The sequence below is a fragment of the Papio anubis genome, chromosome X (assembly GCF_008728515.1).
Source record: "Papio anubis isolate 15944 chromosome X, Panubis1.0, whole genome shotgun sequence".
Classification (NCBI taxonomy): domain Eukaryota; kingdom Metazoa; phylum Chordata; class Mammalia; order Primates; family Cercopithecidae; genus Papio; species Papio anubis.
Genome location: NC_044996.1, coordinates 130,171,097 through 130,194,366, shown reverse-complemented (window position 1 = coordinate 130,194,366; position 23,270 = coordinate 130,171,097). Strand labels below are relative to the sequence as shown.

Genomic DNA, 23,270 nt, shown 5'->3' with positions numbered 1-23,270 from the left:
AAACTCTTGTACTCCTGATCGTGGAGCCATCAGGGCAACCATCATCTTAAGAGAAAGTCCAGAGTACCATCAGTAGGTCAAAGCAGCACAGGAAGCCTTAGCCCTTGAAACAGAAGCTATTCTGGGATGACTGGTACCAGCCCAGGATTAAATGTCCAGAGTAGTCTGGAGTTGATTCCGGTCTCTAAGAACTCTGAAAAAGTTCTAAGATGGAACAGGGAAACCTGGAGCAGAAAGAAGCTGTGGTCTTTTGCATCATCCCTTCCTTGTCCTCTTCTTCTGTCCTGGAGATTGGCCACTATAGGAGATACTGCCCATACTACTGGTCAACCAGTAGTCAAATGGGTGTGATGGTGGAGAACACAGAAAGGAAGAGTAGTAAAAGCACAGGAAGAACAGAGCCAGAAAAAAGCCAGGCAAAAAATCAGCTTCTCATTCTTGATCACAGTTTAGTGGAAATGGGATTGGCACAGCACTAGGCAGTCACATCTTCCTTCTTTATCAAATCCTCAGGCTAATGCTAGGTCCAAGTGAGGATAACACTGGCTTGGAGCTTGAGTGAGTCAGGGTATCTTGGAGCCTTTTTCTACCTGTAGAAACTGTTATGTTCCCTAAGCCTTCAAGTATACTGTATAAATCCTTATTAGGTAACATGTGTGTGGTATGACTATCAAATTAGATATTTGGATTCATAAACTTTCCAGTTACCATTATTGAGCATTTACAACATAGTAAACCAAGTGTTTTCTGCAAAGGGCCAGAGAGTTTTAGGCTTTGTCGCAACTACTCAATTCCACTATTATTGGATAAAAGAATCTATAGACAATATGGAAATGAATGGGTGTGGCTGTGGTCCAATATAACCTTATGAAAAAGGCTTGGATTTGGCCTATTGGACATAATTTACTGACCCCCATGCTCAATCTGCAGTAGACTTGTATGTAATTTCAAATATTCTTTCTAACAATCACTTGTAGTTGGTAGTATTATTTTAATTTTGCAAAGAAACTGAAGCTCAGAGGGCTTTACAAATGTGTCCAAAGTCACAACAGCTAATAAGTAGTAAAGCCAAGATTCAAACTTTCAGAATCTCTTTTCTGCTGTAATCTAAAGGGGACCTTCTACCATTGTGTGGATATAAGTGACACGTGCCGCCTTTAAGTGCCGATTTTTTAATATCAATTTTTTTCATAGAAATCTTTCTAAGGTTTTGATGGCTCAGGCTATGCTTATACACAGCAACAATTACAGAACTGCACATAGCAGAATGATGCCACTGGCGCCAGGAGTGCTGCTTGCCAGTGAATTGACGGTTTCAGCTGACTCTTTTCTATGTTGGCTGCACCTGTTCTTCTGACTCACTTCATCACTTCTTTCTGGTGTTCCGTTTTAGCTTCCAACTCATCTGCAATGTGCTCTCTGTGTATTATAGGAAGAATTGAGGTTGCCAAGTTAAACCAGATAATGTTACAAACAACTGATATCAGTAGGTTCTGGCCTATGTGTAGCTTTCATGCCTCTTTCCTATATTGGATTGAAAGATAGAAAATAGACATTTTTATAGGTCAAAAGTGGCAGTTTCATACGGCTCAGTCTAATATTAAAGGGCACTGACCCTGACATATGCATTTTTCTAGGGCTCATGAGGTTTTTCTTCTGTTGATCTCACAGTTCATGGTGGTGCTATAGATGATTAAAGCAGCAGTAGATTGCTGCCAGAAAAGTGGGCTAAGATCTAATAACTCCTCAAATCCACTGTGTTCTATAACAACAGGCAGGGTCAGAGGGCCAGAAGTCAGTCAGACTGCCTCGGCACTAGACATCCGCACACTGAAATCGTTTTCAAAGTTTGTTTTTTTCAGGAGCTTTTGCACAATTTTCTCCTCAATCCTCTTTATAAGAATGACATAAAGCAGTCAGATTGACTAAACAGACTCACAACATGGTGACTGAATTACTCAAGGGCATGACATAGACATGAGAAAGAAACTTGGAAACTTGGGAATAAAAACCTCCGAAAACTCCTAAAATATCAGAAACTTTACTTAAAGAGCAGGGATTCATCACAAAAACACTATGAAATGCATAATATTTTCCTCTCAGTTCAAAGTGGGGATTCTTTTTTTTTTTCTTTTTTTTTTTTTCTTTGAGACGGAGTCTTGCTCTGCCGCCCAGGCTGGAGTGCAGTGGCACAATCTCGGCTCACTGCAACCTCCACCTCCCAGGTTCACGCCATTCTCCTGCCTCAGCCTCCCGAGTAGCTGGGACTACAGGCGCCCGCCACCACGCCTGCCTAATTTTTTTTATTTTTAGTAGAGACAGGGTTTCACTGTGTTAGCCAGGATGGTCTCGATCTCCTGACCTCGTGATCACACGCCTCAGCCTCCCAAAGTGCTGGGTTTACAGGCGTGAGCCACCACGCCCGGCCAAAGTTGGGATTCTTTTCAAAGGGCTCTATGTGAGTATGCATGTAGATCTATATTTCTACTTCTATAGGGCTGATCTATTTTCACTTATGCTAAAAACAAAATAAATCAATGGCATAAATAAAGAAAATTAAGAGACAACAAAGATGTGTTGTTTCTAGATTCAAATTTCCAGGGGTAAACAATAGGGGCTTTATATGATTTCTGAAGATAAAGAATCAATACAGATAAAACTTTAAAATAAACCCATAGAAATAGCAGAAATTAATGAAAAGACATGATAAACTTCTGATATAATTTATTCTCCAAGGAAGAGAGAAAAACTTTCAGTTGTCCACAACATTTAGGCATTTTCTTGGAAACCAGTAGAAAGTACATGTTAAGAAAGTTAAAGGAAAAGAACATACTTACCTTGTTCTCCACCTGGACACTGTCACCTTCTCCAAGCACTGCTGTGTGATGAGGTTCTATTTTTTGTTGTGCATCATCGGGCCCTACAAAACCAATGACCCACTAATTTAATACCCATTATAGTACATTTGTTATATGGTTACTTATTTGGTTAACTATATAACACCACAATATTTATTTTAATTTGAGAAATAACAGACTTAGTAATTTCCTTAAATCTCTTGGTTAATTATATTTGCTATTATTAAAGCCTGAAACTAGTTTGTTTTCAATTTTGAAAAAGGACAAGGAGATGAATCCTGGGTTGTGTTTCCATTTACACTTTAATGGATAAGCAAAGTCCTTGGCATTATGTGCTCATGTTTACTTAGGTAAATTATAAACTTTGTAAGAATTAAGAATAGTTAGAAAAAGTATCAAATGCCATAATTCATTCATTTCCACAAGTATTAATTGAGTACCTACAATGGCCTAGTACTATGGGACAATACAGAGACATGCAAAGTAGATTCCTTTCATAGAAATAATTCAAAATCCCGTTGGAGCAAACTACATCTATACACACAAAATAATCAGAGAATAATTCAACTGAAAAATAAGTAAGTTGGATAGCTATTGAATAACAGCTATTGAACTCTGAATAAGACCCAGTTCTAAATGTTGTGGGAATATTCAGGATAGATAAATTTCCATCCCTTTTATACTGAGGTTTACAAATAAAATAATACAAATGAAAGCGTCTCTTAAAGGCAACGATAAATTTGTAAGCAAAGTTCAATAAGAGAATAGGGGTGATGGGGGCTTGTGCAGGTCTAGGGACCACAGATATTTGTCGTGCAGGAGGTAAGACTTGAACAGAGCTCTGTAGGATTAAACCATAAGAGGCAAATCTGGGGAAAAGGGCATTCTAGCCAAGAGAAAATATTGTGGTGAAAATTCTACCATTCCTGGAACAGTCTTTTGGGAAGAACGATGGAAATATAAGCTGTCTCCAGATCAGGGAAAGCCTTTAAACCCATGTTTATCCATATAAAATTGACAGCCCTTGAGGGGTGTGTGTGTGTGTGTGTGTGTGTGTGTGTGTGAAATTACCAGATCTGTGTCTTGGAGAAATAACTCTGATGGCAGAATGTGGAGTGAATTGGAGGGGACAAGACTGAAGTTAGGATGACCTGTTAAGAGTTTGCTGTAACTGTCTAAGTGAAGATGAATTACAGTCTGAATTGAGAAAGTGGCAACAGAAAGATAGGGATGAATTTGACAGGTGGAGTTGAAAAAGAAATCTAAAGGATTTGGCCACAGTGGGAGAGAGAAAAGTCTAACATGATTCTCCCTAGGAGCAGAAGAATGTAGTGACTTGAAGATTGCAAGAGTAGTTCTGCAAGAGGAGGCTGCAGAGTGGAGAGGCCAAAGTGAACCACAGAAGGCTGTAGAGAGGGGGTGAGATTTGGACTAGGTCTTTCAGTTGGGAAAAACCCCGATATGTTAATGGGCAAGAGAAAGAATATTTCAAATTGAGTGAGTAGCCCATAAAATGTCTTGGGAGATATCCCTGCATGCCCTTTTGGGATGTAAATAAGGGCATTCATGTGACAAGCTGGAGCTGAATAATCAATAAAGAAATGCTTATTTAAATGAAAACAATAGCTTAGCAATTATTATGTAAACAGAAACATAATTTGTGAATTTTGGACATACTGGTTGGAGTCCAAACAACTATATTTTCTAGAGAAGTCCTTCCCATCTCCACTTTGGAAATAATCAATATGAGGCAGCAGAGTTCATTCTGATGCTTGCAAACATGAAATAGGATTCTAACAGAGCAGGAGTTCTTAACGTGGAGTCAATGTCCTCCCAAGGGGTCCATGGATACAATTCAGGGCATGGGTGGACTTGGATAGGAGATAAATTACATGTTTCCTTTCACTAACACCTAAATTGAAACGTATCTTTTCCTTCAATCGTGAATGTAGCCAACAAGCCACAGTAGTATAAGCTGGGCTGATGACTGTGTCTGCAGCAGAAATCATAGATATTTTCATATCACTTTATGGTTTTGTAGATATCTCAAAATACAGTTTATGTTAATTATTACTTTAAAATTTAGAGCAGGCCTGCTACTAGATCATGTCATGTCAAATGTCATTAAAGAAGCACACATATAGCTATATCCTAAACCTGTTCTTTTAACATTTTCATAACTGCACTGTCTTTAAAAACATTATTTAAGGAGGCAGGGGGCTTGGCAGATGTCAAAAAGGTCCATGGCAGTAAAAAGATTGACAACTTCTGTCCCAGAGGAAGTGGTGTGCTGGATAATGTTTATCAGTTGGCTTTCAGGAGTAACGGGGAGAACTAACCTGATTTGTAAGTGTGTGCCAATATCTGTGGTGTAAATACTCCCACTGTGGCCAATTTCAACCTACTAATGTGAGGCCAGGCCACACAATCAGCTCCTGCAAGCTAGCAAGAGCCAGGCCCAGCATAATACTAAAGGTTTCTCCTCCATCAAAGATTTAGGTCAACAAATGTCATGGAAACAAATGATAGAACTCCACTGATTTTCCACTTATGCAGGGATTTGGCAATAAAAGAGAGGTCTGGGAGTTAAAAAAAAAATCTCATTTAGAGTTGAGTAACATTTTTAACTGTGATACAGAGGAGCATTTTATTAAGTGTGCTTTACTGAGATCCCCTGGGAGCAATGAACCATGTCTTTATCTTCAACTAATTCATATTTAACACCCGTTACCCACGTGGTCCACTCCTGGCCCCTAATTTTGTCATGTAGGATGTTTCGTGATACATATACCACAACAGTTTATAAACCCCTTCGCTATGTTTTAATGGAGTGAGCTGGCAAAAGAGTGCTCAAAAATAATGCTGAATTGGTATTTCTCTGCACCCCGTATCAGGGGAGCTTGCTTGACTATGGTGTTCATTGGTCTGTGAGGAAACCTTAATTCAGCAACAGAGGTCAGCTTGTCTAAAGGGCTCTAACTCTAATTGTACGTGGGATGCAACTTCTGCCCATTCTCTTTGCAATCTCAGTGTTGGTACCAAAGAGGTCATTTGAAATGCTCCACTCTAAGGTAAATATTTATTTATTTTTGAGACGGAGTCTCGCTCTGTCACCCAGACTGGAGTGCAGTGGTGCAATCTCAGCTCACTGCAACCTCTGCCTCCCACGATTATCCTGCCTCAGCCTCCTGAGTAGCTGGGACTACAGGCGCATGCCACCACGCCCGGCTAATTTTTTGTATTTTTAGTAGAGATGGGGTTTCACTGTGTTAGCCAGGATGGTCTCAATCTCCTGACCTCGTGATCTGCCCGCCTCGGCCTCCCAAAGTGCCGGGATTACAGGCGTGAGCCACGGCATTCGACTGTAAATCTTTATTTTTATTTATTTATTTTCTTTTGAGACAGAGTCTTACTCTGTTGCCAAGTCTGAAGTGCAGTGGTGTAATCACAGCCCACTGCAGCCTCAAACTCCGGGGCTTAAGTGACCCTCCCACCTCAACCTCTAAAGTAGCTGGGACCACAGGCATGCATTACCAAGCCCAGCTCATTAAAATTTTTTTTTTTTGGTAGAGGCAGGGTCTCATCATGTTGCCCAGGCTGGTCTCAAACTCCTGGGTTCAAGCAATCCTCCCACCTCAGTCTCCCAAAGTGCTGGGATTACAGGCATGAGCCACTGCGCCTAGCCAAGGTAAACCTCTCTTATAGACACTGGAGTCAGGGTTCCAGGTTAATAATAACTGCAAGTGTACTTTTACCTTCTGTATCATTACATGAAATGTTTAAAACAGGGTCACAGAAAGCAAAGACTGATTCTATCTTTATTTCCAGATCATTTTTATGTTATTCATCCATCTGGTTATCTCCTGAACCTAAAATAAATCTCAAAAAATGTATCTTATTGTTTCTGACTACTTTCAATTATAAATAGAGCCAAATCAGATAACAAATAGTTTCCATTGGGAATCACTGCCAAGAATGTTAAATCTAATAGCACAGTTAAGGAAAAAATTAACTGAAAACAATTTAATTGCAATTTTTTTGCCTAAACAGTCATAAAAGGGCGAACTACTTCAAAACCTATTTTAAAGTTAGTGCTGCATCTTCAGTGTGTGATTAATTGCTGTACAACTTTTCTGCAAATGCCAATTTTTCTTTTCCTTTTTTTCTATTTATAAGAATTGCTGTCCTATTTATTCTCTGTTCTATACACTCCAGTACTTCTATCATAGGTTTGATATCATCAATTTTACATGTGTAGTTGAAGCCTTCTTATCTGATGCAAATGAGATTGATAATTGAAAAAGACAGTCAAACTACCTCAAACATTTTATTTTAAATTAAAGCATAAATGTGCATTTGTTTGTAGATTTTTAGAAATACTCCTGTAGCAATTTGGGAGGCCAAGGCAGGAGGATTGCTTGAACCCAGGAGTTCAAGACCAGCCTGGGGAATATAGGGAGACCCTGTCTGTACAAAACATTTTTAGGCGTGGTGGTGCACACCTGTCATCCCAGCTACTCAGGAGACAGGTGGGAGGAGTGCTTGAACCGAAAAAAAAAAAAAAAGAAAGAAATACAGTTAAGGTGGGTTTACTGACTTGATTGAAGCATTTTCTTTTTAAAGCATACCCACTATGCACCACGCATTAGATTATGAGAGTTTCCCCAAATCTTTCACAAATTCCAAGGCATTTTCATATTATTAAATTTTTAATTTTTGTGGGTGCATAGTAGGTGTATATATTTATGGGGTATATGGGATGTTTTGATTCAGGCATGCAATGCAGAATAATGACATCATGGGGCGCAGGAAGTATCCATCTCTTCAAGCACTTATACTTTGTGTTAAAAACAATCCAATTACACTCTTTCGGTTATTTCAAAATTTGCAATTAAGTTATTATTGACTATAGTCACCCTGTTGTGCTGTAAAATAGTAGATCTTATTCATTATTTCTATTTTTTTGTACCCATTAACCATCCCCACCTTCCCCCGCCCAGCCCCCCAACTACCATTCCCAGTCTCATGAACTCATGGTAACCTTCTTTCTACTCTCCATGTCCATGAGTTCATATCGTTTCGATCTTTAGATCCCACAGAGAACTGAGAACATGTGATGTTTGTCCTTCTGTGTCAAAGGCATTTCCTTTAGCAATTCACTTTTACAAAGCATCTGCCTTAGTTGTTACGGAACCACCAACTCTCTTTTCACATTTATTTCATTAATTTACAACTGTTTAATTAAATTACATAATTTCAATTATTGGTGCAATTAGCATACATGGACTGAGAACAAACACAGGTGCCTTTAAGTCCACTACAACCCAGCTGATGGGAGCAGCTATGGGCAGGCAGACCAGGGAGGAGCTGATCACCCTGGGTGTTCAAGCACCTTCCTCAAAGTATTCACCATAGAATGAAGAGCACCGGGCAATCCAGCTAGCTGGATAAATGGAGGTCAATTATGAGGGCTGCTGGTGCACATTTGTGTCTCCTTGCCTTTACTGCAAGATCCAGAGCCCGTTTCAAACTGCTTAATATCACCCAAAACCAGAGCACAGAGGTTTGCGCTCAAAAGGTTAGCACAAACTAAGCATGAATCATTAGTTATTTAAATAAATTCAAAACATTTTACTGCCTTTGTAAGCCAGATTCATTCAATAAACACAAACAAATGTTTTTAGATTTCTAAATATTTTCTAAGCATCAACAGTATACTTGATATCAGGCCTTCTAGTGGACTAGAATTCAAGCTGATAAACTGTACCAAGCTTCAAGGATACAGGATGTAAATTTTTCTATCCTTTTGATCTCTGCATTAATGTGTAACGTGATTTTCAGCGCAGTTGCAGGGAAGAGATTTGGTACTGGTATCTATGGGATATACTGGTTTTCTGACAATGTATTTTTTTACTTTCTTTTGACTTCTATTTTTACCATATGATGCACGGATTCCAGCTGTGGGCTAGTCAAAGAACTTTTTGCCTCAGCAAAAGATTGTCGTCAAAGGTCTCTGCCTCTATTGCACACTTTTAAAAATTACTATTCAATAGCTTAGAAGGCTCTTCATTGTTGGAAAAAGCAAATATATTAAAAATTAAGAAGATCCTTGAAAAGCATAAAGTGAGTACTTTCAGATGAGTCTCAAATGAATACTTTCTTTGAATAAGAAAATGAGAATTCTGCTAGTCTTATTTTAGCTCTGTTAACTATTTTTCTTCAGGGTGTCATTAGAGGACACTTACATAGCTTCACAATACTTACCTTTACCTTTAAAATGACTGACTGACTTTGACAACTAGTTAGACATCCAGCATTTTTCCCCCCCTTTCTTTCTTTTGTTTTTTTTTTTTCCTTTTTTTAAGACAAGAGTCCTGCTCTATTGCCCAGGCTGGAGTGCAGTGGCACAGTCTTGGATCACTGCAACCTCTGCTTTCCGGGTTCAAGTGATTCTCCTACCTCAGCCTCCCATGTAGCTGGGATAACGGCCGTGCACCACCGCGCCAGGCTAATTTTTGTATTTTTATTGGAGACAGGGGTTTCACTATGTTGGCCAGGCTGATCTCGAACTCCCAGCCTCAATCTGCCTGCCTCAGCCTCCCAACGTGCTGGGATTACAGGGGTGAACCACCATGCCCAGCTGTCCAGCATTTTCTAGTGTTCAAAACTCCACTTGTTTGTAGTCCAACTAAATTTTGTAGTCAAAGTAAATTGTTTGTAGTCAAACTAAATCTTTCAAGCACTTCCTGTAATCAGTTAATATTTTAATTGCCCTCCTAAATTTCCATTTTATGCAGTCTCCTCAGATTGTTTCCTCAACCCAAGTTGCAGCCCATTTATTCCAGTCCGATACACTAAGTGTATATATATATATTCATTACATCTACTTCAACTGAACGTATTTGACATTTTGAAAAAGACAATTCCTTGCTTATCACTTCCTGCCATCTGTGGTTCGTTGGTGCCAACCTAGTTTTATAAGCAAGATAAAATTGAGGCAGTAAAGTCAGAAAACATTTTCTGGACTTTCTCTATTGATTTTATAAGTCAGTACATATTCAAGAGCTATTTCTGTTTCATCATTTCTTTTTTCTCTGATGATTTCTTCTTGCCCTTTTGTTTTTCTCATTAAGCGCCCCTTAGGGTGTTGGTAGGAGGAAGGGAAGGAGATAAAATTCAAATGAGGTCCTTTAGCCAGCCACTCACTGGTTAAAGCACAGTCCCAAGAGGCCAGTTTTGTGAGCTGGATTCTCTTCACGGTCCAGTTTATTCTAGACAGATGCAACTTTGCTCCAAGGCTACAGACCCATTGCCTGCCAGATGTTTTGCACTGTGGTCCATGGTCACGAGGGGGGACCGGGTCAGTAAATAGAAATGACTCAGGAAAATCCTGCCTCATCTCAAGAAAAACAAGTGGATGTGTGGGTCATTCTTACCCCGAGAACTGCAGAGCATTTCACTTGTTAACTTCTCAGGCTAAAGGTCTGTCAGGAAACAAGGCTCTAACCACTGCTTAAAACAGGTTTTGGCAATTACTTGTTAATTTCTTTCCCCTTCATTTTCTGCAATTCATTTAAACCAAAATCAACTGTCACCTTTGGTAGAGCTCACAGGCTAAGAAAAGTTTTCACTATTATAAATGGTTGAAACAAACTAAAAAATAGCCTTTCGTGACACATGAAAAAACATGAAATTCACATTTCAGTGACCATAAATGAAGTTTTATTGGAATAGCCACCCAATTTGTTTATGTATCATCTGTGGCTGCTTCTGTGCGACACGGGAAGGGCCAAGTAGTTGCAACTGAGACTATATGCCTTGCAAAGATGAAAATATTTGCTATCTGTCCTTTTACAGAAAGTTTCCTTCTCCCTGCGTTTTCTCATTCTGCACAAACATTTCTGTTATCCTTACCACCTTAAAATTCACGTGCTTTCTTTATTTCCATTTGTGCAGATTATTTTGTTGCTCTTGAAATCATAAATCAGGAGCACTACCTCCATAAAAATGTTTTTTTCTCTCTATTTTTATAAAGCACTATGTGTTTCTCAGGATTTTCAGAAGATCATGAAAACAAATGATGTCTCATCTCCTCCAGATGGTTAATATAGTTTAAGGTGTGTACATATAAACTTATGATACTACTACAAGACTTTTTTTCACACTTTTCTCCAGTGCTGAAATAAATGAATTTTGCTCCTGACCCCTAATTGAAAAGCTATTCACTGAAAAGGGAACTAAGCCCATTTGTACTTTATTAGGAATAAATTCAAAATGCATGAGTTCGCATTACCATTATTTTCCAGAAGAATAATTTCAGGCAATTGAACATCGTTTTTGGAGAATAAAAGGAATGGTTTAAATAGCTCTGGGTGTGGCCTTCTATCCCTGAGCAGATGTTATCTGTAAGCCAGCCGCCTGGAGCTGGGAGTGTATTGCCCAAGGAGGTGGCCATGTTAGGGCCCCAGAAAGTTCCGTGCTGGCATCCCTGCAGGAGTGGGTGGAGAGCACCCAACTGCAGAGGGTCTCAGAAATGGGGATTCTTGGCCTGTACCTTAAGATGCCCCACCCCATAACTGTCTGTGGGGATGAGGAGGGGAAAACGGGAGGCCGGTTCTCTGAGTTTTCTCAGAAGTATAACTGGAGATGCATATATTCTGGTACAAGTCATTTATCTCGGAGGTGATCTCAGGAAACGACAGTCCAGAGGCAGGAGAGTTAGACAGAAAAGGGAAGACAGACAATGAAGGGTGTGTCATCAAGCACACTCAGGTGGCCTGGCTGTAATCCCACTGGGAAACTAGTAAACGGCCTTTCCCTTTCACGCAGGCTTCAGAGTTATCCTGCCTGATGGGTCAGGTAGCTTCTGGGAATGTTAATTCTCCAGTACTTTCATCCTACCCTGATTGGTTTCAGAGAAAAGCCTTCAGGCAAAGTGACACAGATACTGGCTATTGTTAGTTGGTCAGTGGGCACTCAGGAAGTAAGGGCCCAGGGGTGTGGGTGGGTACCAACAGCATCTGCTATAGCTGTTTTCTCTCAGTCCTACAGACAGCCTTTTACTGGAACCCATGGCTGCTTTTAGGAGGATGGGAAGGCGAGTAGATGCAGGCAGGAGCCAGGCTGCTCTGCAAGCCTCTCTCTCCCACCTGCTCTGTCCCTGCTGCTGCTGGGTTTGCTAAGGGATTCAGACTTGAAAAAAACAAGTTAGATGGTGCTATCTCTGCATTAAAGCAGGATTGAGGAGACCTTGGTTCTGGCCCCACGCCTACCAATGTGTAACCCTGGCAAGTTAAACAACTTTCTTAGATTTCACTTCCTCATCTATAAAATGAGCATTGGTTGGGTCTCAAACATCTTTTCTTGATTAGACTCAACAAGCAACACATATACAACCCTCGGAAGAAAAGAAAACCCACTTTCGAGATTTCTCAGAGGAAACCAGCATTGCAAATTCACCTCCTTCCACTTCCTTCTCCCAGGAGATAGGCAGATTCCTGCTCCCCTTGGAGCCCACTGTAGCTCCATCCCTTTATTAGTATGGAGGTTGCCAATGTCTTAGCGAGGTATCAAAACACAAAATGGTGCCTGGACTTTCATCTGTGCACAGAGTGTGTCATGACTGGTGCTCATATTCTCTTCCCTCACTGAATATTCTGTAAGCTGAGAGGCGCCCTGCCCTGGGCATACCTGTGCTGCCATATAGAGAGGGCTGGTGTGGGAGAGAAGGTGGCATAGTATTCAATTACATAAAATGGTGTCATCCTACCTTTTCTCCTTTCAGTAGTTTAAATTAAATTGCAATTGAGCCCTAAGTGACATAGCCATAACTTACCAATATACACATCTCCAGATATGGTGTAAATGAAGCTTGTCCACCCTGGAAAGGACCAGCAACATTAAAATGTTAGTGTCCAAATGCCAAAAGGAACAAAGACATATACGTATTACAAACATAAAGATGAACTTGGAGATGAAATCCTTTTCTTCCCTTTAGATAGACATTTTAAGATTTAAGTTCTGTGAACTGTTTAAAATATACACTGACACTCATATTGTTCTCTTTCTCACACACAAACACAGACACACCCCTAAACCTAAATGACTTGGTCCCAAATATTTAAGAAGCACCCAAAATAGACAGTGTACAATTCACTTGGCTGTGTATCTACAGGCTATAAGCTGTATTGTCAAACAAACTATTCCTTCCAGTTGTAATGTTATGATAGTAACTGCAACACTCCAGTCTGGCTTTATTTTCCATTTGTTGTGCCTCCAAAGTGTCTGAAGTGTGAAGATGATGCTAGAAATACGCTTTTTTTTTTTTTTTTTGAGCTGAAGTGCAGTGGCGCCATCTCGGCTCACTGCAACCTCTGCCTCCTAGATTCAAGTGATTCTCCTGCCTCAGTCTCCCTAGTAGCTGGGATTACAGGCACACGCCACCACATCTGGGTAATTTTTGTATTTATAAAATTATTTAATAGAGATGGGGGTTTCACCCTGTTGGCCAGGCTGGTCTCAAACTCCTGACCTCAGGTGATCCACCCACCTTGACCTCCCAAAGTGCTGGGATTACAGGCGTGAGCCACCGTATCCGGCCTGCTTTTTTGTACTTGGTTGCATTCTAGTATCAGTGCATTCTAGTTCCAGTGCATTATAGTTGCATTCTGGTTCCAGTGAACTCCTTCTTTTTATCTAGCCTAACATAGAATATGCACCAGTTCCAGGGATGCAGGGATACATAATCTTTGGGGTATAAATGGGCTCCAGGATGGCCTGTGAATTCCCTGGAATTGTTCACACAGTTTTTCAAGTATGTACATTTTTCTGGGAAGAGAGTACATAGGATTCACCAGATTCCTACCATGATCCATGGGGCCAAGAAATCAAAATCTCTGACAATAGGCCATTTGCACTTTCAGCACCAACACCTGATTTTCATGGATGTTTATATATTGTATCTATGGCTCAGAAGAGATGCTATGTTTCCACTGAGAGATATGAACCCAGAAAAGACACAGTCAAAATGGAATCATGATATCCCTCCATGTGCCTTCAGTGGAAAAGGAGATCTGGAAAGAATGCAGGGCGCAGTTCGATGCTGGAAGGACAAAGCCCACACTGGAGTCTGTGTAGGAGTCAGCGTGATGACAGAGTAAACAAAGGCAAGTGCAGAAGGAGCAAGGAGGCCACAATATGTTCCAAGGATATGACTGTCATGGCAGATGGCTTGAAACGCCCAGTTGGATACAAAAGAAAAGCTATAACTGAGAAAACATAAATTAAGTCTCACTAAGAAAATCTGAAGGATGGCAAGACAAACGCACTTGAGCAAGTGCCAGAGAATATTTTCCCATCCTCCTATTTCACAGTTTTTCCTCTCTGAGATTTTACTAGAATAAGTTTAAACTCTCTGAAAGTAATGTTACTTATTCATAGCTTACTCGTTTTTCTCCCATATTAACCCACTCATACTTAGTCTTCCGAGCTTGGTCTACCATCATTTACTGAACATCTACCATGGGCATGTACTTTAGACAGAGATACAAAAATCAATAAGGCATAACTGGGGTGTGCAAATTGTTCACCTTTGATGCAGGGAGGTCCATGGTAGATGCTGAAAACACATGCTAACAATTTACAGCCAGATTCCATGTCTTATCTGGATGGGCTGGCTCTGCTGGAACACTTCTTTCTCTGTTTTCCAATGAATGCTGAGCTTTTCTACTTCTATTTAGCCTGATTTATAATCATACTCTACAACCAAACTCATTTCTTCTCTGCTTTTTCAAAAATTTCTCCACGGACAATTGTTTAAGTTTCTTTTTCGGAGCACCAATAGCTTCATTTTTTCTGATTATGAAAAAATACATTAATTCAAAAATATTTTAAGAATATGACAGTGTGGGACATCTAAACTGAAAATCTTTCTGCAATCTTCATTCCTACTCTGACATATTGTTAGCAATTTGGTATTTGTGCTTTCAGTTTTTTTTTTTTTTTTCTTTTATGTACTATAAGTTATTTCCTTAAAAACTAGAACTAACTTGGGTCCGGCGCGGTGGCTCACACCTGTAATCCCAGCACTTCAGAAGGTCGAGGGGAGCAGATCATGAGGTCAAGAGTTCGAGACCAACCTGGCCAACATGGTGAAACCCTGTCTCTACTAAGAATACAAAAATTAGCCAGGTGTGGTGGCACGTGCCTGTAATCCCAGCTACTCGGGAGGCTGAGACAGGAGAATTTCTTGAACCCGGGAGGCAGAGGTTGCAGTGAGCCGAGATAGCACCATTGCACTCCAGCCTGGGTGACAGAGCAAGACTCCGTCTCGAAAAAATAAATAAATAAATAAATAAAAACTAGAAATAACTCAATATTCTATTTTGGATACCTTTCCATGTCAAAACATAGAGAAGTAACTCATCCTTGGGAAAAACCGCATGGCATTCCATTGTAAGCACATGTCGTAATTTACACAACGAATCCTCTATTCATGGTTTAAAGGTATTAAAAAATGGTTACCACATTTGACAAAACCTCAAAACTCTCAATAGTTCAACCAGGCTTTTATTTGAGTTCATTTTGATTGTTCTAATCTCATTTCTCCTCCACCTGCTTTGCTTCCTGTTCATCCTCCAAGCAGAAATCTGGTCCACAAATAATTGCCTAGGTCTGTTCTCTTTCCTTTTTTATCTTTTTACATGATCTGGAAGGTCCAAACATCTGCTTAAAGGAATGGCCAAGTCAATTTATTATGTGCGTTCATATAGTTTTACTCTTTGTAAAAGTCTTCTGTTAGGATATATTGTCCATCTTTGCCAATAATAGCACAATTCATGTTGCTGATTGGAAAGCACAGAGTGTTAGAGGGCATGGAATAGGAATGAAGGCAATTTACTTTTTTCTTTCTTTTTAGCATGATGCCTATCTGCACTTGCTTCTATTAATTTGTTTAATTTCCACTAAGCTTTGTTTCTTAAGCCTGCTGCAGAAGAAAACAAATACCAAATTTAATGAATGCTTACTATATGTTTAACAACAGCCGCGTTTTATGAGAATTCCTTCCCTGTTAAGAGCAGGATTGCATTAACGAAGAGATCTCTTGTGAGATTTTCAGTTCCTTCTCATCTTTCTTTCTCCCCCCACCTCTCCTCCCACTTTTATGTCCTGCACCAAGAATTGATGCCATCCCCCAATTTTTATTGCTTTGTCAGAGTTCACACCCCGCTACATTTTCCTTTCTTCTACAAATATAGTCTGCAAGCTAGTGTCTCTTTGCAGCCGAAAAGCTCTTGCCTTCCCTTGGGCAGTGACGAATAAAATGAGTTGGGAAGGAGGTCACATTTTCGTTCTGGCCCCCTAGGACAGTTAAGTCAGCAACGCATTTTAAGTCAGACCTCCTTTAGCCAAACATTGAAAACCCAAAACTTTAAAAAAATATGTAAATCATTTTCTGTGACAGTTGCTCTCATTTCCAGGGAGGCTCCTAATTCTTGCAAACGTCCCTAGTGAGAGCTTTCCTCAGCCTACATTCCTTGCCTTAACCCAGGTCATTTTCCTTCTGCTCAGTTTTAGAGTTCATTATTCCAATGAATTTACAAGTATTCCTTACCACCTGTATGTGCAGAAAAAATAGAAAAACATGGCCTGGTGACACACCAACACCATTAACAGAGATAAGGGCACTGGGCTAAGGAGAGATTGCAACCCTTCACAAACTCTGGGTCACACTAATTGCCAGACCCCAAAGCAACCCTGGTTCCTAAGAGCCTCCTCCCATGCCCGCAACCCCCACCCCACCGGAAGTCCCCACATCAGCTTTGGCAGGTAACTCCCTCATCTTGGACCTCAACCCTGGCCTCCTAGGACAAGACACAGACCGGCCTGGTTCTTCCCTCCCGCTCCTCCTTCCATAAAATTCTTTATAATTTTTATTTTAAAATAATTTCAGACATACCAAAAAGTTGCAAAAATACTACAGAGAATTATTGTACACCATTCACCTAGATTTCCCCCAAAGCTAACATGTTTACATATATGCTTTATCATTCTTCTCGCTATAAATATATGTCATTCTTTTTTTTTCTGAAATATTTGAGAGTAATTTGCAGACACATAGCCCCTTTACCTTGAAATAATTTTCAGTATGTATTTCCTAAAAACAAAGATATTTTCTCACAAAACTATAGTGCACTTATGGAAATTATGAAATTAACATTGATACAATGCTACTATCTATGTACAGATATTCAAATTGTGTCAATCATCTGAGTAATGCCTTTTATGGAAAAGGAGAAATAAATTTCTAGGCCAGGATCCAATCTGCGATCACACGCTGCACTTAGTTATCATGTCTAATCTTCTTTCATTTGAAACAGTTCCTCAGTCTTTTTCTTTCATTATAAGTACAGATCAGTTATTTTATAGAATGTCCCTCAGTTTGGGTTTATTTGATGTTTCTTCATTTGATTGAATTGTTTGCTAATCCCTGTCCCTCCTAGATTTAGAGAATTTTCATTTATTTTCAATACTTAAATTTTTAATTCAGAAGAGCACAAAGGAGGAAATAATGAACACATATGTTTGCCATACTTATTTCATATCTATCTTTTCTTTAAGATAAAAACCATACAGGTGAAAGAAATGTCCCCTAACTGGTTGCTGCCAATCCATTTTCTACATGCGTAAATTGCACCTTTTTAGAATCTCCACTTAAAATCCTTCAATGGCTCCCTGTTCTCCCAGGACAAGCCCAAACTCCTGACAGACAGATTCGTCTCAATATGGTCCTACATTTCTCTAGTATCATGGCCCCTCTGCCTGCCCCGCCTCCATATTTAATTCTATCTAAGCAACTCCCCCTTGGGGAGCGGGGAAACAAAGCACAGCAGCAAACCTTAAAGGAGGCTTTGTGGAGAACCATGGAAAACAAACCAACTAAGCAACCAAACAGCAACAAAAACGAGCACACACCATTACAGGCAGAAAGTTTCTGTTTCAACATCAGCGCATCACCCTCAGGGAGATCTAGGACCAGACTCTTCATCTCTTTAAGCCTGTTTGCTGCTTTGTAAAATAAGGAATGAATACATATAACACAGAGTTGTGATGAACACAGTCTAATGGGGAAACATCAAACATACTGTTTATATTGTATATCTATATAAACATATATAAATGTCCATATACATCTGTATATACATATGCGTGTTACATGTTTTTAATCTTCTCTATACAATGCCAGGCACTTAGGAGGTATTTAACAAATATCAGTTCATTTTCCTGCCCCTTTCTTCTCTTTCCACTTTCCTTCAAATTTGTGCATGTGGAGAGGTTACACACTTCTGATGAGGCTGTGACCCTGGCCAGAGAAGGGTCATTGCTATGGAGATGGCCCCAAGCTCCCTGCTGTACCCCCCTCACACCAAGCCAATTAGTCTCTTCGACTGCTGAGCAAAGCTCAGCAGGGTCATCATTTCCCAAAAGAAGTCTACATTTTGGGACTTCTCCCAAAACATCCTCATCGAGAACCTCATGGCATTAAGGATGCTGTCTGTGTCCCACCAAACACTGCAGTCTAGAATTGGTGACATAAGTTGGGTTGCCCTGATCATACAGCAAGTGACAGCGCACCATAAGATCTACTAACTTGCCAAGAATAGGCATTTAACCACCATCTTATAACTGAACATAAACCGCAAGATAAAGAAATGTCAACTTTGTAACTCTGCAATCTGGAAAAGAGATAGGTTATTACCTGAACTTGTGGGAATTCCATTGGAAACAAATGAGAATGCCCATTTTACCAAATTTGATGAGTGACACCAGTAAGAAAATGCCCAACTATATAACCCAATGGTATACACATCAAAACACTTGAGACAATTGGTTTTCCAGAATAAAATAGACTCAGAATGCACTTTCTACATTACAGAATGATCACACTACAGGCTGCTTATAAGCCATGGGCATATAACATTAAGAGCCATCCCTCAGGATCCCGTATTTTAAGCAAGCACAACTGTAGCCTATAGGAGAACCCTGTCTTATGGTTTGGTCCACATTCATAATACTGAACACTCATTGCATCAGAAGCTAACAGGAAAGCTGAGAAATAAATGAAATTTAACATTTTGAATGAGAAATGTATAAGCAATATAAGCTCTTTAGAATGTAAACTCAGAATACAGCCTTCTGCATGCCCAGAATGAAGCCTAGCCCACTGGAGGGTAAACCCTGCTGATTATTTTCTTGCTAATACAATAGTACTAAAAATGTATTAGAATGCTCTAGAAGCTTATCCTGCTCTTTAAAAAAAGTTTAAAATCGACACATAATAATTGTATCCTGCTCTTTAGAGACTAAGTGTACAATGACGCATTGAAGTTTTCTCATCAAGACATTTAATACAATTTTTAACTAAAGTAATATACGCTATTACTATTTCTTGGTTTTATTTGAACAGAACTTGTCTCCTCTTCAGATATACAGTATTCACAACCGGTTTTTAATTGCTCAGAAAAAAAATCAGAAAATAATTCAAATAATGTAGACATAATCATAAAATTCTATTTAGCACTATAAAACAGAAACTAGTTTAAGCATTCGAACTTAGATTGAAGCCAAGTTTATAGACTATTAAGATCTAAAATATACAGAATTTTAAGGATTAAATATTCAAAAAATAATAGAAACCTGAAATTAGCAGGAAAGTCATAAATACCCCTAAGATTACTTCAGGATGTATTTGGACACCTAACTGTTTTTAAGAGAAAGAGGTCTTTTTTTAAAATTACAGACAGAGTCTCACTTTGTTGCCCAGGCTTGTCTCGAACTCCTGGCCTCAAGTGATTCGCCTGTGTCAGTCCCCCAAAGTGTGTGGATTACAAGTGTGAGCCACCATGCCCAGCCTGAGAAAAAGATTTTTAAAAGCCCCTGTAAAATATGAAAAAAAAAATACACCCCTGCCAAAATAGAAATATATTTAAATTCTTAGAATAGGTTTTTACTTTACATTGATCATCAATTTAATCTGCTCTCTCCTAAAGGTGACATAACAGAAAAATACAACACAAATTTCATACTGATTATATTACTCATCTAAACATTTTCAAGAATAGTCCTTTTTCTAACCTATGTGCAAAATTTTGGATTTATTTACCAATATGCCCAAGGCACTACTAATAGAGTACTGGTCACTAAAGGTCCATGTTTTCGTTTGGTGCAGGACAAGATGGCAGTTAAGAGTCCTAGCAGAAACTCAGTCCCATTACTCACTAGCTGATTGATCTTAAGTTACTTAATCTCTTTGTACCTCAGTTTCCTCATCTGAAAAATGAAATAATCATAATCCTTACCTCACAGGATTGTGAGGATTGCAGGTGTTAATTCTAAGGATAGGGGAGGTTCTTAGAGCAGTTTCTGGCAAACAATAGGCATTTAATAAATGTTAGCTATAATGATTATTATTACTATATGATGATTCAGTGAATTGTGAACCCCTTAAAGTGTTCATGGCATTCTCCATCATGGATTTTTGTCATTTTTTCCTGTGTTTCAAACCATGTTTTAAAAAATATAATTGTATCTTACCATACATGAAAACCAATTTCATCAAAGGATACAAAATTTCAGTTAAATAGTAGAAATAAGTTCAAGAGATCTATTGTACAACATGGTGACTACAGTTAAGAACAATGTATTGTATTCTTGAAAAATGCTGAGTGAATATAAAGTGTTCTCATCACAAAAATGATAACTATGTGAGGTAACGCATGTTAATTAGTTAAATTCAGTCATTCCACAGTGTATATATACTTCAAAACACCAAGTTGTATATGATAAATACATACAATTTTACCAATTTAAAAAATAATTTTAAAATAATCCAGGTGAAATAAATACATCAATATGAAAGGCAAAACAACAAAGCACTTATAATAGAGAGTACATTTTTATGATCTTGGGTTAGGGAAAGATGATTAAAGAAGCCACAGAAAGCACTAATCATTAAGGAGCCAATAGATACATTTAAAGCATTTTTATTTATTAAAGTAGAGAAACATAGTATAGAAAGATAACAAAAAAACAAAAAAAAAACAAGGCAGAAAAGATATTTGCAACACAAATAACTGACAATGACTAGTATTCAGAATATATAAAGAGCTCTTACAAATCAATATGAAAAAGACAACCTAGTCAAAGGAAAATGATGTTAAACTTCTTCCCGAATAATTTTATATTTCAGGCTCTGATTCATGTTAATCACTGTTCTGAAGACCTATAGATTTACATCCATAATTGTTATGTATATATTCTAAGTATGAAGGGAACCATGATTGAATAGCCTAATGTACTGCTGGGAAGTAGAAAGCTCTGCAAAAAAATCACTCATGAATTAAATAGGCTTTTTCTCTCTATGACAAGACTCAAAATGTAAAATTCTACATGAATCATTCATGTTTGGGGCATTCTCCTTAAAAGTAGAGAATGACTATGAAAAAACAGGCAAGAAGCCTGTGGAAAAATCACTATGCATTTTTCGAGGTTTACTCAAGTCATTTTTAAAAGTCACAAATGCGAGAGAGAAAAAAATCACTATTTGTTTTTGAGTCATTGACCGTATGGAAAAATGTGTGGTACTTTCAACCAAGATCATAAGTGTGGAGGTCGACTCTAAGACGTCTGCCTGAACCTGCCTCCCGTATTGCCCTATGTAATTCCCTCTCTCTGAGTATGGGCTGTGGCTAGAGTCTTGCTTCTAACTAGCAGAATATAGCAAAACTGATGCAATGTCCCTTCTGAGATTAGGTTACATAAAGTCTCTGGCTTCCATCTTGCTCATCCTTGTGCCTTCTGATGAAGTCAGCGGCCATGTTGTGAGCTGCCCTATATAGAGCCCCTTATGGCCAAAACCAGAGAGCAGACTCTAGCCAGCAACCCTTGAGGAACTGAATGCTGAAAACAACCACATGAGTGTGAGCTTGGAAGCACATCCTTCTCAGTCAAGCCTTGAGATGACCACAGCCCCAGATGACACTTTAATTATTTATTTTTTCTGAGACAGAAAACTGCAGTGGGTGATCTTGGCTCACTGCAACCTCTGCCTCCCAGGTTCAGGCAATTCTCATGCCTCAGCACCCCTCTGCGCCCCACCCCAACTGCCCCAGTAGCTGGGACTACAGGCCCGCAAGACCATGCCTGGCTAATTTTTGTATTTTTGGTAGAGGTGGGGTTTCGCCATGTTGGCCAGGCTGGTCTCAAACTTTTGGCCTTGAGTGATCTGCCCGCCTCAGCCTCCCAAAGTATTAAGATTACAGGTGTAAGCCGCAGCGCCCAGCCCCCAGTTGACACTTCGATCAGCCTTGTAACAGTACACAGCTAAGTTGTGAGACACTGCAAGACAATACACGTTGTTCTAAGGCATAAAGTTTTGGGGTAATTTGTTATGCAGCATATAGATCATTAATACAATAAGACTTATTTAAATATATACTAATGTGACTTACCAAGTAGCTACTGTATGTATGGCATTAAAATCTACTTTTTAATCAAGGAAGATGTAGCTCCTTTTCTTTTTTTTCCCCCATAAACACAGAAGCAAAAATATATTGACAACATTTAAAAGGGTGTATCAGTTTCCTATTGCTGCTATAACAAATTACTCTAAAACTTAGTGCCTTAAAGTAACAAAAACTTTTATCTTACAGTTCTGGAGGTCAGAAGCCCCAAAATGAGCCTCATATATCTAAAATCAAGCAGAACTGCATTCTTCCTGGAGGCTGTAGGGGGAAATTTGTTTTCTTGCCTTTTTCAACTTCTAGAGGCTGCCACTAGTCCTTGGCTTGTGGGACCTTCCATTTTCAAAACCAGTAATCAAATCACTCTCTCTGACCTCTGCTTCTATTGTCACATGTCCTTCTCTAACTCTGACTCCCCGTCTTCCTGTTTCTCTTATTTAGATTCTCATTATGACACTGGGTCCACCTACATCATCCAGGCTAATCTCCCTATCTCAGCAGCATTAACTTAGTCACATCTGCAAAGTCGTTTCTGCCATGGAACATAACATATACACAGATTCTGGAAACTGGGATGTGGACATCTTTGGGGGGACATTATTTTGCTTACCACAGAGGGGTAGACTATATGGTTTATAAAGAAATTTTGTTTATTGATCTACATTTACTGTAAAGGAAAAGTTATAAGGTGAGGAAAAGCAAAAAGGTTCGTAAAATCAAGTTTTTCCCATAACAGCTCTCCATTTTTAACATTCCAGATCCTGCCTTTAAGTATCTAGAAGCAAAGGTGCTGTAAAAGAAAAAGGAAAATAAACAGAGTGGCTGTTGAGGGCCAAACTGTGATACAGTCAGTCAGAAGACAAGGGGGGACATGAGGACCAGAAGGCACATG

The 23,270-nt window shown here is 39.2% G+C and overlaps 1 protein-coding gene across 2 annotated transcripts in view; it reads right to left on the bottom strand.

The window, feature by feature from the left end:
* PIR (pirin) overlaps nucleotides 1–23,270 on the bottom strand; it is a 112,112-nt gene that overhangs the window by 10,029 nt on the left and 78,813 nt on the right. For both annotated transcript variants that reach the window (XM_031660517.1, XM_021932407.2), the window contains exons 7-8: nucleotides 12,694–12,738; nucleotides 2,838–2,920 (exon numbers count right to left, since the gene is read on the bottom strand). In XM_031660517.1, the coding sequence (XP_031516377.1) occupies nucleotides 2,838–2,920; nucleotides 12,694–12,738 (128 nt within the window). The remainder of the gene's footprint in view (nucleotides 1–2,837; nucleotides 2,921–12,693; nucleotides 12,739–23,270) is intronic.